This window comes from Pogoniulus pusillus, chromosome 12 (genome assembly GCF_015220805.1).
Source record: "Pogoniulus pusillus isolate bPogPus1 chromosome 12, bPogPus1.pri, whole genome shotgun sequence".
NCBI classification, from domain to species: Eukaryota; Metazoa; Chordata; class Aves; order Piciformes; family Lybiidae; genus Pogoniulus; species Pogoniulus pusillus.
In genome coordinates this window covers 23,763,590-23,777,822 of record NC_087275.1, presented here as the reverse complement: position 1 = coordinate 23,777,822, position 14,233 = coordinate 23,763,590, and the positions used below count along the sequence as shown (strand labels likewise).

The 14,233-nt window shown below is 38.5% G+C and overlaps 1 protein-coding gene across 2 annotated transcripts in view; it reads left to right on the top strand.

Moving 5' to 3' along the window:
- The window catches only part of USP9X (ubiquitin specific peptidase 9 X-linked), a 97,933-nt gene that overhangs the window by 62,064 nt on the left and 21,636 nt on the right, over nucleotides 1–14,233 (top strand). For both annotated transcript variants that reach the window (XM_064151908.1, XM_064151907.1), the window contains 6 exons: nucleotides 347–472; nucleotides 3,633–3,799; nucleotides 9,649–9,757; nucleotides 10,317–10,463; nucleotides 10,582–10,728; nucleotides 11,536–11,758. In XM_064151908.1, coding sequence (XP_064007978.1) covers nucleotides 347–472; nucleotides 3,633–3,799; nucleotides 9,649–9,757; nucleotides 10,317–10,463; nucleotides 10,582–10,728; nucleotides 11,536–11,758 — 919 coding nt within the window. The remainder of the gene's footprint in view (nucleotides 1–346; nucleotides 473–3,632; nucleotides 3,800–9,648; nucleotides 9,758–10,316; nucleotides 10,464–10,581; nucleotides 10,729–11,535; nucleotides 11,759–14,233) is intronic.

Genomic DNA, 14,233 nt, shown 5'->3' with positions numbered 1-14,233 from the left:
ATTTACCTTGAACATAGAGCAATCCCTTTATGTATTGATCACTTCATAAGCATTAATTTCTCTAGCTTGCTATCAGCTAGCACAATAACCACCACGGTGAGGACAAAATCTAAAACAGTTTCTTGGAAAGAGGCTATCTGACTTTCAGATCCAGGCTTGGTGGTTTCTTGAGTCGTTTTCTGAAATAAGAATGTTTCAGCATTGGAGCTGGCAGTTTCTGCTAAATCGGAATCAAACAAGGTTTTTTAATTTTGTATAAAATGCATTTCTGAAAATTTAGTATCCATTGTAATGTTATTTTCAACTGGTTTTTAATGCTACTTTGCTTTATTTCTCTTTTTTTCAGGCATCAAAATACATCCCTGATATCTGTGTTATTAGGGCAGTACAAAAAATTGTTTGGGCGTCAGGTTGTGGGTCAGTTCAGCTGGTTTTCAGCTCGAATGAAGAAATTAGTAAAATCTATGAGAAGGTAAGAATTCCTAAGTGACTTCTTTTCTGTATACCTGTTCCTTTATTTACAAAAGGAACAGTGTCAACCGGGTCAGAGAATGATGACCTTTTAGATGGGTATCTTGATGGTGATTTATTTTGGACTCTAGTATATGTCAGTGGTCATACCACAGTTTCATTTTCTGTTCTACATTCCTCTTCTCTGTAACTATTTAATCATACCTGACTCTGTTACCAGTTCAAAAGTGCATCAGTTGTTTAAGCTCCTGTAACGTGCTTTCATCCCAGTTAGATTCCTTTTCTGAGTAAGGAATAAGCATTTTTTGCTATGCTAGTTTTTCTGGTCTTCAGGCTTAAAAGGTCTATTCCAAAGCAGTTGATTTAAACCATGTATTCAGTCTAGAATGATAAACAAGAGCTAATTGATCCAACATTAGCACTGAAGCACTGTTAAAATAATTGCTAATCCCCCTTTTACATTGATATGTAGAACATTTTCACTGTTTCACATGTGGCTTATGCAAATAACTTGGAGTTATGTATTAGTATATTATTGCACAACTTGTGTTTAACAAATAGTTCTTAACAGTCATAAGGAATAGCAATCTTTATTTTGATAGTGGTTTAAATTATTTTTGTTCTCTAAGATCTTCCCTTGTTCATCTCATACAATCTAGTAGTCATTAATTTTTTGCCTGAGAGTAAAAGGGAAAGGAATATATTGAAAGGTTTTATTCTTGCTGTATTAGCTGTTGCACATAAACACTAAGTTAGAGGAAGAATATTTACTTCAAAATATGACACCTTTCTGATTGGTTTGTGTAGTACTATGTCATCTGCTTCTGTTACTGTGAGAATAACTTCTTTGTGAAATAGGGTTTTTTGGTTGAGTTTTGTGTTGGGTTTTTTTTAGGTCACAAACTTATATGTAGAGCATGGTAAGGGGTTTTTGTGATTTTAAAAAATGTTACTTGTGGACATTTGTACTAAATAGATGCTTTTGGTATATGCTAGGTGAATAGGAAGTAATATCTGAAGTGGAAAATTGGAAACTAAAAGGAGGAAGAACATGCAGAAGTAGTAAGGAGGGGAAATCAAATACAGTTTGCTCTCTTGTAATGTCTTTTTAAACAAAATATTGCACAAATAGAGGGATATAATACAAGAAATTACATTTCCTAATGTGAAAGTAATTTGCATGGCAGTTTCATAGTGGTGATTGGTAAACATAGGCTTAGAGGAGAAAATAAGGGAAGGAGCTTTCTGTTTTCTAAGTTGACCAGTGGACCTTGAGCTTTTAATTTATAGGTTGCAGAAATATTTTGCAAGATCTGTGGGGTAGATATTTATTATTAAAAGTTAGTTTAAGAATGAGAGCAGTGTGATACTGGAACGGGTTGCCCAGAGATGCATTTGAGGCCCTGTTAGTGGAGACATTCGAGATCAGACTTCATGTGGCCCCAGGCAACTTGATCTAGTTGGTGGTGTCCTTGCTTACTGCAGGGCCTTGGACAAGATGACCTTTGAAGATCTCTTCCAACTCAGTACAATCTGTGAATCTGGGATTTTTGTAGAATCAGAAATAATATGTCAGGGTTCCTAAAAACGTCAAAGGCAGCTGTGGTAAATGTGTTTCAAAGAAGCGTTTCAGAGTACTCACACCAAGGCTTAAGAAAGTTGTGAGCACTTTAGGAAGATTCTGAGCTTTTAACTGGTGAAGTTAAGCTCAGTTGAACTTAACAGAGAAATTATTTTGAGAATATACCTTCTATGGAGTATACTTCAACTTTTTCAACTCTCAGTAGTTGAAGAAGACTGTGTGTGACTTTCCATGGTGCCAGATCTCCATTGCCATATTATCATAGAATGGTTTATGTTGAAAGGGACCTCTAAAGGTCATCTAGTCCAACCTCCATTACAGAGAGCAGGAACATTAGAAAGGGCACATACATGAAATAGTGCAAGTGTGCTGCTTGTACAGGCACGTCAGGTCTTGGTGCCGTAATATGGGGAAACACTTCACCAAGTATAAAATGCATTTTAACCTTTTATTAGATCCCTGCGCCTGTGCAGAAATAACTTTGTTTTCTAAACAGGGCTTCAGTGTAGAGCAGATGCAGTCATGAACTTGTTCAAAAGTTTTCTGCTTCTGTGTCTTGAGATACCAGAATTACCACATTCTTCCAGTGCAATGGTAGCCACTGTCTCTGATTTTTAGCTGTTGTGCAAAGACAAAATAATGTCTGTTGCCAGACTGAGACATACTTTGTCATCTTTTGTTGCTGTTTACCATCAGCTGTCTCTTCTATATTGTAATGCCCTCTTACTACTTATTTAATCTCAATACTTTTCCATACCTGCTTTATGCCTCTAGTTAATGTTGCTAAACTACAGCTGTGATTACTAATGAAATAAAAGTGAAACCTGCATACCTCCAGTTTCTTCAGAACATCTTTGAGCTAATTAATTTTGCTTTAGATTGAGGAGAGGACTTGCTTTTATTCTCAAAAGTATTTATTTTGGAAAAATGTACCAAAATAACTCATTTGGCTCAAATGTTTAATTGCAAGAGTAAAATGTACCAATTTGAGATACTGTCCTTTCCTCCTCACCACATTAATTATGTTTAAAAATGGATTTGCCTGTTTCTCAAAAAGTAGTAAATTTCTGAATAAATTTTAGCAGCATTAAGAAGCTTTTGCCCAAATAAGTTGAGAGTGTCACAGCTTGGTAAAACTAGACTTCCTGGTGAATTGCACAACACTAGCCTTTCTGGTTTTAATTAGTAACTGGTTCTAAAGCTTTAAACTCCCAAGTTTTGAGTAGTAAGGAAAAACATTCTGAAATAAACCAAACAGAACCCAAATAGAAACCTACAAAAACCACCAGTGGCTCTAACTTGATGTAATTTTTGTCTACAAAGATTTTCCTATTTAACTTCTGGATATTTAAGGTCATGCTTGGAATCCTCCTTTATGAAGCACACTGCTGGAAGTTGAGGTCATCCTGTGTAGCTCTCCGAATCACATCTGAGTGGAGCACATTAAATACTTGGCACCAATAATCAGTATACAAATGTGTGGTTCATGCTTGTATTTAGTGTATACACCTTGGAACCAGTTGGGTTTCTCAAGATTGTTTTCTATACCCACTTTGTGCTCTTTTGTTTATTTTCACAGACAAATGCAGGAAATGAACCAGACATGGAAGATGAACAAGTTTGCTGTGAAGCATTGGAGGTGATGACCCTGTGTTTTGCTTTGATTCCAACGGCACTGGATGCACTCAGTAAAGAAAAGGCATGGCAGATATTTATCATTGATTTGCTGTTGCACTGTCACAGCAAGTAAGTTTTGGTGATGTTGGGGTCTTTTTAATCATACATTTTAAATTCCAAAATTAATGTGAAGTTGCAATGCAGAGCAGTGGCTTGGGGGTTTATTATTACTTTTTATTTTATTTTTTTCCTGCAGGTGTCTTAATTTCTTATTTAGCAATTTAAATCTGTAATTTGGATACCTGTTCTAAAGTGGTAGCTATATCAGTCCCATCTTCTGTGTATGCACAGGAAGGATATTGTGAAGTCAGATGGATGCCTGATAGAGTGCTACTGATGGCTGTATAACAACTCCTTTAAAATATTGTTGGTCAGAAGTTAAGTGAATACTTGTTACATTAGAATATTCAAGTAACTTAGGTTTAAAAGAAATTTCCTATGTTTCTTCAGGTGAGTAAAGAGAAACTCAACACTAGAAGTTTGAAGAGAGGGGGAAGTTAAAATTTAATCTTCTGGGTTTCTTGCACCAGAAAGGTACACTTGTGATTCTTCACGAGTGATGTTTAAGTAAAGCTGTCAAACTGCAGCTGTCACCTGTTGCAGGAACAGCATTTTGGAGGAGCCCATAGCACTGTTAAGGGACAGGGAAAACCAGCAGGAGCCTACCAAGAGCAATGTGGTTCAGTTGCCTTGCAGTCCTTCCGTGGAGTTCAAGGGTCTCCTGCTATCCCCAGGCTATTTTTACAGATCTCCCTAGTGTCTGTATGATGTGCATCTTCTTGTGACTGTTAGCCCTTCGGAAATTGCAATGGAAGTACTGAGGTGTCTTTTTAGAAGCCATGCAGATGGAAAATTTTTGTATGTTGTTAAACTTAGTTACCAGTGCTTTGAGCTCTTACTAAAGATTTACTTCTAGCTTTGTGAGATTTCTGCTGTTGTTCCATGAATATTTTATTTATTCTTTGAGAAATGCCAAATCAGAAATGTGTGAACTCTTCTAAGCCTTTCAGTGCCTTTAAAATCGAGTTTTAATTACCTCATATGAATGGAGTCAGAATTTCAGCACCAAGGTCTGGGTTTTTTTTACTTTTCCAGATAAAACAAGCTATATTCAGGAGTATTCACCATAAAAAAGGTATCAATAGTATCATCACTTTACCTCTTTGCAATGAACTGTTTGCAAGCACTGGTGAAATTACAGAGTGTTATCAGAATCCCACAGGCTGTATTATTTTACAATATGTGATACAGGATAGGAAGTTGGATTTCCAGCTTCACCGAATCTTGTTATTACGACTTAAGTTAGAACTAAGTTTAAAGAGATATGTTGACAAATACATGTTGCCATTTTACACATTAAAAGAAACAAGCTGTCTTTCATTATTTTTGGTAGCTTTCAAGACTGATGAGTAAGGGATGACTGAATTTCATATGAAGTTACTGTTTTGACAGCGACTGTATGTCAGCCACTCCTCAGATTAATAGTACCAGTACAGTTTAATAGCAGGGGAAGGTGTCAGTGCTGCCTTATGCTTTGATTTTTGATGTGTCTAAAGATATCAGATTTGTGTGTCTTTTACATAATCTTAATTGTACAAGTGTATGTAATGGGTGATAATTTTTACAGTATATTTCAGTATAGTTATCTGACTTTCTGGCAATGGATTTAGATTTTAAATGATGCTTCTCAAAGTGTTCACCAGCATTTGTTTATTTCTGATAGTCTGTAGTATTAACACCACTCTTTCAGTCTTTGCATACTGCAGGTGCTGTTTATGAAGATTTTTCTGTTCTGGGCATACTTCCTTTAAGGAAGTGAAGTATTGGTCAAATCAGGAGTTTCTAAATCTACACATCTTAAACAATTTAGTTTCTGAATTTTCATTGTTCAGGTTCCATCTAACATAGTTTGTGATGGAGGTAGAATTGTTGTTTTAGGAAAACCTACAGTCTTGATGTACAGGTGGGAGTATTTATCATGATTTTGGTAGTCTCTTCCAATGGTTAATCTCCTTGCTGATAGAGTTTCATGGACTGAGTTGTTATGCCCAGTGAACAGTTGACTGTTGTACTTTTCCTATAATACTGTAAGAAACTAGAGGTGTCCCCAGGCTGGAGCTTCTCTTTCTGCGTGTGGCTTAATTCCTCAGGTGTGTAAGCTTTTTGCCCTGTGAAAATAAGAGTAGCTTTAGTGGATGAGGGTTGTTTGGGAGTTGTTGGGTTTTTTTGTTGTGGAGGGCATAACATTTGTAAGGGCTTCTCTTATCCAGTTGGGGTGTTGCTCAGCTCCTTATCTCTGCTTTATTTCTCTACCAGATACTGTAGCCATTGAGGTCTTCTCTCTCATATGCTTGTAAAACCTCTGAGGTACATGATACCTCACTTTAGAATTAAATCATTTGTCTTTACATGATAGCTAGACTAGCATAAACATGAGCAGAAATGGAAGACTGCTTGGAAAGTGGAGATGATGAAGCATGGAAATAAATTAGTTTGCAATGCAGAGAAAATTTATAAAACAGCAGAGAGAATTCTGAATGTCCTTCCATTTTCAGCTATTGTTCTCTGATCGTCTATCCTTAGTTAAGAGAACAATGTGAGCAAAAATATGCATGTAAGTAGATGTTTTTGGTGCACCATAAAAGCTAAGGAGTATGATCCAATCAATTCAGATCTCACAAGTAGGATCTTTCTGGAAAACATCAGGTGGAGTGGTGGGTTTTACTTGATCCTTTCAGAGGCTGAAGCTGTATGGAAATTGTGCTGTTTCGTCATAACGTAATGATGCTTCCTATAAATTGAGAAACAGAATGGGAATTGTTTAATGTTAAATACTAGAGCAGCTCTTACTCTCCAAGGTAATTTTTTTCATAGTAGTGACTCATGCATGCAGGACTGGCTTAATTTACAGCAGATAGCTGAACAACTAGTTCTAAGTATCCTGGAACCCAAAAGTGTTCTACTTACACCTGCAAAATATTTGGTGGTCATACATGTGTACCCCGTAAACGTGAAAATTCCAAGACTGACTTCTGTTAACTAACCAGAAGTCTGTATACTGGAGCTATCAGTAGGAGAGGATTTGGGTTGTCTGCTTCAGTGAAGTAATTTGGCCTCTAGCTTTTTCACTGGGTGAGTGCAAGTTTATCATGCAACTTAGCTCTACACTGTTGTGTCTAACATCACACTAGATGTGTGCTTTTGGGAAGCTGCGCCCTTCTTTCTCCTGGTTCTTTAAGAGCTTTTAGATTGTTACAGCCTCACAAAAATGCAATACTTGTGTTCAACTATTACTTCGAGACATAACAGTGTGACATAACAATTCTTGTTTGGGGAAAATAGCACCCTTATCTGTTTCATTCTGCCTTTAAGTGGATGAATCTGAGTACTGCCTGTGTGATGTGCCCCAAGCAGTTAGTGTTGCATCTTAAAACTAATTTCTGTAAGAAGTTCAATGACATCATCAGATCAGCAATCAAATCTCATAAAATGTCAATTATTGTTAGGAACAAAACAGACCCCCTCCACCCCACAGTCTTCTGCAACTCAGACTAATGTAGTAGAACTTGGAAAGATCAGAGAAGAGTGACAGGGGAGATCAAAGCTGTGAAATTACTTCCATCTGAGGAACAGATGAAGAGCTTGGGGCACTTTGTATTGGAGAAGAGACAAATGGTGGGAGGAGAGTTCCAGAGAGACCTTTGAAATCAGAAGTAGCTAAGGGAGAATAGCGAATAGTGAATAGTGTTTCTTTGTATAATAACTGTTTGAGCATAACCTTTAAGCAGTATAAAAACCTTCAGTCTGGAAATAGTTTGAGGGGTTTCATGAATTGTTCAGTGAGGACTATGAAATCATGCTTTTGGTAGTCTTCCCAAACCACAAATTGTTGGAAGCCAAAAGAACATTTTGGAGAAATGTCACTGCATGCTTCCCTCTTCTTGGGTGCTTTCTGAGGTGTATACCAGGGACAGGGTGCTTAGATGGGTGCATCTTTGCTCTGATCTCATGGTCATTCTTGGACATTTTCAAAGCACAGTTAACCTCACATAAAGAGCTTTGATGGAAGTAGGATTCCTTTGTGTGCTTTCCACAGTGATCTTACAGGCAGATGCCAGTGGCAGCCACAGCAGAATTCAGTTTCTTATGTTGAGATACTTTGTAAAGCACAGGATTCATTGGTATTCTCTCCCCACCAAAGCAGTGTTGGGTTTTTATAAGATGCAATGGTTAGATTAAGTTCTGAGGTGGAAAATTTCCTTTTCATTCTAGTCACACAGGTGTTTGTGGGTGTCATCTTTTCACGTTTTTTACTAACGATTGTTAAGGAGGGGTTTGAATCTGAGTTAGGAGTGAGTTGTAATGAGACCAATGTAAAAAAGTATTAAATAGTTTATTAATTATACAAAGAAAACTTCCCCAAACTTACTTATAGTTAACACATGCAGATTCTATGATGCAGTTGGTAAAACTGTTTTGCAGAATGTATATGTATATACACAGTCAAATGATTTAGGAAAAGTCCTTAGAAACGTTTCTGACTAGAGAGCCTTGCAGCACAAACTGCCGCTGAAAGGTTAAGCATAAACTTTTACAAAGTTGAGTAAAGAGAGTTAGGGTACTCGCTGCTCAAAAGTCTCAATATTTGTGCTCCAGAAGCATAAACAGGAAAATATATATAGTGAAAGGCATGTGGTGGACTTCAGGTGGTAATGATGTGATGTGGCTTTGCTGCTTGTTCGGTCCAAATTGAGCACGTCATCTGAGAAGGCCCACGGATGCAAGAGAGGTCTTCCGTGGCTCCCAGGAAGTCATCGGGTGGTCAGCAGCCACCTGGGCAAAGCAGGGTCCAGGTTTGCTGGCTGGAGTAGTCTGGTTGAGTGCTGTGTATAGCAAGGAGTTGGCTCTTGGGCTGGAGCAGCAGGCCAGCAAGTCCCAAAGTTGCAACTCATCACTAGGTTGTTGCTGGGTTGTTACCTATATACGGGCTCAATCAGGCAGGGTCAGGCTGCCAGTCGTAGACAAGTCCCTACTCACACGCGATGCAAAGTGTGGTGGCACACAGAGGCACCTAAGGCAAACAGGCAGCAAACAAAACAAAAGCAGCAGCAGCAAACAAGCAACTTTGCTAGGGTTTTAAGCATTTTGGCGAGCATCTTCGAGCAATAGCAACAGGTAAAACCACCCCTGGAACCAGTCCTGAATTATTTGTCCAAAAAAGGCAGATGCACAGGCCTAGGATCCTGACCTGTGTTTATCACAAAACAAAGCAAGCTGAAAAACAAGGCCAAGTATGGCATCTGTGATAGACTGAGAGGGGCCAAAGCTTTTGTCTGCTTTCCCACGTCTTCCACCCAGGAAGAAGAAGCGGGAAGTGGGCGCCAAAATGGGTATTTGGGCAGGTGTTTAGGGCATGTGATGGATATGTGTTCTAGGCATAATTTGGACCTTCCCCCGCAATGATCAATTTTGATCACTTCATAGGTGTTCATCAAACTGCTGTAGGAATCCGTAAGAATGATTTTAGAAGGGTACTTGGTGTCTTTCAGGCACAACTGGTGACTGTTTAGGTGGAAAAAACAACAACTTGCTAAATTGTTGAAAATTGCTTGCACTATGCGACAGTTGCAGGCTTTCAGAAAGGTTTAGTGGTCAGATGCTGGTAAGTCTCCTTTTACCATTAAATAATAAACAGTTGAACAGGCTTGGTAATAATAGTTCATGTGTCCAAAATTTCACTGCAAAGAGAAACAATATGATGGGTAGTGAATAATTAAAGTATTCCTATTTCTTGTGTTACATGAAGTTCTAGAAAACAGCATTAAGCAGATAGGCACAAATTTAATTGTTTGGAGGAGTTTTCATGTCCTTTTTGGACAGGGAGATAGAATTTAATGTTTTTATTAAATGATTTTCAGAACTGTTCGTCAGATGGCACAGGAGCAATTCTTTTTAATGGCTACCAGGTGTTGCATGGGACAGAGACCTCTCCTTTTCTTCATTACCCTGCTGTTTACTGTTCTCGGGGTAAGTCTTTAGAGTTAAAGGCTTCAGTACAGTGTGAATGTCTGTAAAAAGTAATGAGACAAGAGAGTTGCAAGAAAAGGCAAATAGTTATTAGCAGTCACTAAAATACAGATTGTTTTGACATACAGGCAAGCAGCACAGTTGATTTCTATTTAAGTTAGGTGAGGAGGAAATGGACTTTTTTTGCATTTTTTGATAAGAGCATGAACAATTAATATCTGTATGCTACAGTGCTAATCTTCAAGTAAAAATCATTAACAAATTAGGTGGCTACCTACAGTTCATGTAGATCCAGTAAAAGAACACCAGGATTTTTCACTTCTGCATTCCCATGACATATTTAATCACTTTGCTGTTTGTTTCTCATTCAAGTATAGAATTTGCTACTAAAATAGTCCAGAAGTGATTTATTAAGTTAAACCCAATTGTAAGCTTATAAAAGTTTGAAATTACACTTACTTCCTTTAGTATTTACTGCCAGTTTTATGGGAAATACCTGTGTTGCGCTGTAAGTAGAAGCATGTATGAATTCTTTATCATTTGGTTTTGGTCTGCTTAGAGTACTGCAAGAGAGAGAGCTAAGCATTCTGGAGACTACTTCACTCTCTTAAGACATCTTCTTAACTATGCTTACAACAGTAACATTAACGTACCAAATGCTGAAGTTCTTCTCAATAATGAAATCGACTGGCTTAAGAGAATTAGGGTAAGTTATAGGATCGATTTGTTTCTGATGATCAGCTTTTTGCTGCTTTGTAAAGTTCAGTTTTAAGCTTGGTAAATGTGTGTTGTTTAGAGTATCCTAATTGTCTCTTAAATGGCAGGATGAAGTAAAAAGAACAGGGGAAACAGGTGTTGAAGAAACTATCTTAGAGGGTCACCTTGGAGTAACAAAAGAGTTGTTAGCATTCCAGACACCTGAGAAGAAGTACCATATTGGTTGTGAAAAAGGAGGTGCTAATCTCATTAAAGTAAGTTCAGATTTTTTGACTAATGGAAGTGGTTGTTAGTTTTTTTTGGGGGTTGGGTTGGTTTTTTGTTGGGTTTTTTTGGGTTTTTTTAGTTGCTGTGATTTTTTTTTCTTAACTATAAATAGGTTAATAAAAGCTTCGCGTCTTGTGGTTTGTAACCATAAAATGTCCCAATTTAACTGCTTGGGAAGGGCTTCCAATTGGAGTTTAATGTATTTTGAACTACTAAAACAATTTAAAAGAAAAATACATATTCATAAGAGTACTTAATATTGTCATCCTTTGGAGCTGCTATGACGTTTTGAACTGTTATTTCAAGACTCAGCAAACATTATGCAAGGATAGTGAGCTAGATACAGGATACTTTTCTCCATGTTTTAATTACTGCTGTTAACGTTTATGACTGATTTGAGCAAATGCATAATATCTGAGAATCTCCAATCATATTTTCTTTGTACCTCTGATATTATACAGTAGGAATATTCAGGGGGTTTCAGCATCCATCAGTAAAGAGCTTTGTAGATAATACTGGTTTGACAAGAGAAAATTTTCACCAATCAAGAATAATACAGATTTATTTTTAACTTGCAGTGAAAGAGTGGATTTGCAGGAAGCCACTTTAGAATTGAGTTACTCTGTTTCAAATTTAAAAGCTTGTTATAGTACTGGACTTAATTTTAACTCTTGAGATTTTTAAGGACTCTCAGTTATCAGACATTCATTAAGTAATAACTCTTCTGTAATAAAATTATGTATCTTTCTATGGTAAGTTGATTTTTAATTTTTTTTCTCCTTTTTTCTCATCAGGAGTTGATAGATGATTTCATCTTCCCAGCTTCCAATGTTTATCTACAATACATGAGAAATGGAGAATTGCCTGCTGAGCAGGCCATACCAGTCTGTAGCTCACCAGCTACTATTAATGCTGGCTTTGAGCTGCTGGTCGCACTAGCAGTTGGATGTGTGCGGAATCTCAAACAGATAGTAGACACCTTGACTGAAATGTATTACATAGGTACAGCAATCACTAGTATGTACTATTTTTATTATCTATTTTCTACTTGCTACTGTAGATACTATGTGTGGAGTTTGTTTATATTACCAACTGAACTAGTTGCTGAGGTTTTTTTGCAGTTTGGGATTTGTTTGAGGCTGCTTTTAATGTCGTGAAACCAGTCTGCCAAAATTGTAGCAAAATCTGTCAGTGTAGCCTTTATTTGTGTTTATACAGTAAATGTACTGACTTGCATTACATGGTTGCACCCAGGTTCCAGTCCTAGTCACTTACATGGTCTTGACCCTTCCTACCCTGTCTTTGGCTACTCCTTTTTGCCCATACCAGCTCCCAGAAACCTCATTCTGTCTGTATCTTCTACTTTTGTCTCATTGTTTCAGGCTCTGCCTAACCAATTCCAGAACCTCATCAGGTATCTTTGGCTTAGTTTTAGTGCCAGTCTGTTGCTCACCTAATTTGTCATCATTGTCTACACACAGACACGGGTCCACTGTTCTGTTTCCCTTTTTAGTTCAATACTCATTCTCTGCTTGTCTTAGTCCTTCCTCAGATGTTTGTTCTCTTAGTTTGGACCTTGTCTCAGCACAGCTTGGCACTTAAAGGACTTTTTCCTTTGTGTTGGAGAAAGCTTATAGCAATTGCAGTATGTACAGAAACTTGTATTAGTGTTTCAGGATCTTATAGATGAAACTGGAGCTGATTCTTAACAAGGACGGCAAAAGGCTCATACTTAACATAGATTTTGTTATCAATAAAAGGCACATAGGACTTTCTCTAAAATAACAAAGAGGAGCTTATTTTCTGCAGCCCTGAATAGGGTAGCTAAACCATTTTGTCTGTGATATTAGTAGGGAAAGAGGCGAGGGACAAAACCAAATAAACAATGATAAAAAAAAGATAAATAAAGCACAATAACAAAAGAGCTCAAACCAAGCAACCCCAAACTTAAATGGGAAGAAGATTCCTTCTACAAATATATTAGTAACAGGGAGATGACTAAGGTGTAGAGGGGAGCATAGTGGTAAAGAATGAGGAAGAGGCTCAGGTACTCAACACCTTCTTTGCCTCAGTCTTTAGTAGTTAGACCAGTCATTCACTGAATACCCCTGATCTGGAAGATAGGGATAGAGAGCAAAATGAAGTCCCTGTAATTTAAGAGGAGATGGTTAGTGATCTGCTTCACCACTTAGGCATATACAAGTTTACAGGGCCAGATGGCACACGCATCTGGCAGTTCTCCCAGCACTCTCAGAAGTGTTCACCAAGCTACTTTCCATCGTTTATCAGCAGTCCTTACTAACTGGGGAGGTGTGACTGCATGTGCACGGCAACCAGGTAATTAGTCCTAGTCAGCATGAGTTCATGAAGGACAGGTCCTGCTTGACAAACTTGATCTTCTATGATCTAAAGTGACTCACTTAATGGATGAGAGAAAGGCTGTGGATGGCATTTACCTGGACTTCAGTAAAGCTTGTGATACTTTCTCACAGCATTCTCCTGGAGAAACTGGTTGCTTGTGGCTTGGGTGGGTCAACACTTTGCTCAGTTAAAAGGATGGCCGGGCCCAAAGAGTGGTGGCGAAGGCAGATAAATTCATCTGGCAGCTCGTTACAAGTCGTGTTCCCCCGGGCTCAATTTTGGAGCCAGTTCTGCTTACTATCTTTATTGGTGTTCTGCATGAGGATATTAAGTGCACCCTCAGTAAGCTTGCAGGTGACACCGCACTGGGTGGGAGCATTGATCTGCTCAAAGGTAGGAAGGGTGCAGAGGGATACGGACAGATTGGATTGGTGGGCTGATGTCAGTTGTATTAGGAAAAGTACCTGGGGGTGCTGGTTGACAGCTTGCTGAACACAAGCCAGCAATGTGCTCAGGTGGCCAAGAAATCAAACAGCTCCCTGGCCTCTGTCAGGAATAGTGTGGTCAGCAGGAATAGGGAAATGATCCTGATCCTGTCCTTGGCACTGGGGAGGCTGCACCTCAAATACAGTGTTTGGTTTTGGGCCACTCACTGCAAGATGGACATTCAGGTGCTGCAGTGTATGCTGAGGAGAGCAGCAAAGATGGTAAAGACTCTGGAGAATATGAGGAGCAGCTGAGGGAACTGGGATTGTTTAATCTGAGGAAGACGAGACTGAGAGCAGACCTCATTGCTCTGTACAACCACCTGAAAGGAGGTTGTAGTGAAGCAGGGTGGTTGATCTCTTCTCCTTAGTATCAAGTGATAGAGCAAGAGGAAGTGGCCTCAATTTGTGCTAGGGGAGGTTTAGATTGGATATTAGGAAAAAATTCTTTACTGAAAGGTTAGTCAGATGTTGGAATAGGTTACTCAGCAGGGTGGTGTAGTCACCTTTCCTGGAGGTTTTCAAGAAATGTGTGAACATGGTGCTGTGGAACATGGCTTAATGGCCATTGAGGTGTTAGGTTGATGGTTGGACTCAATGGTCTTGAAGCAGTTCTGGGACCCTGAGGCAGGGATAGTTGGGCTTG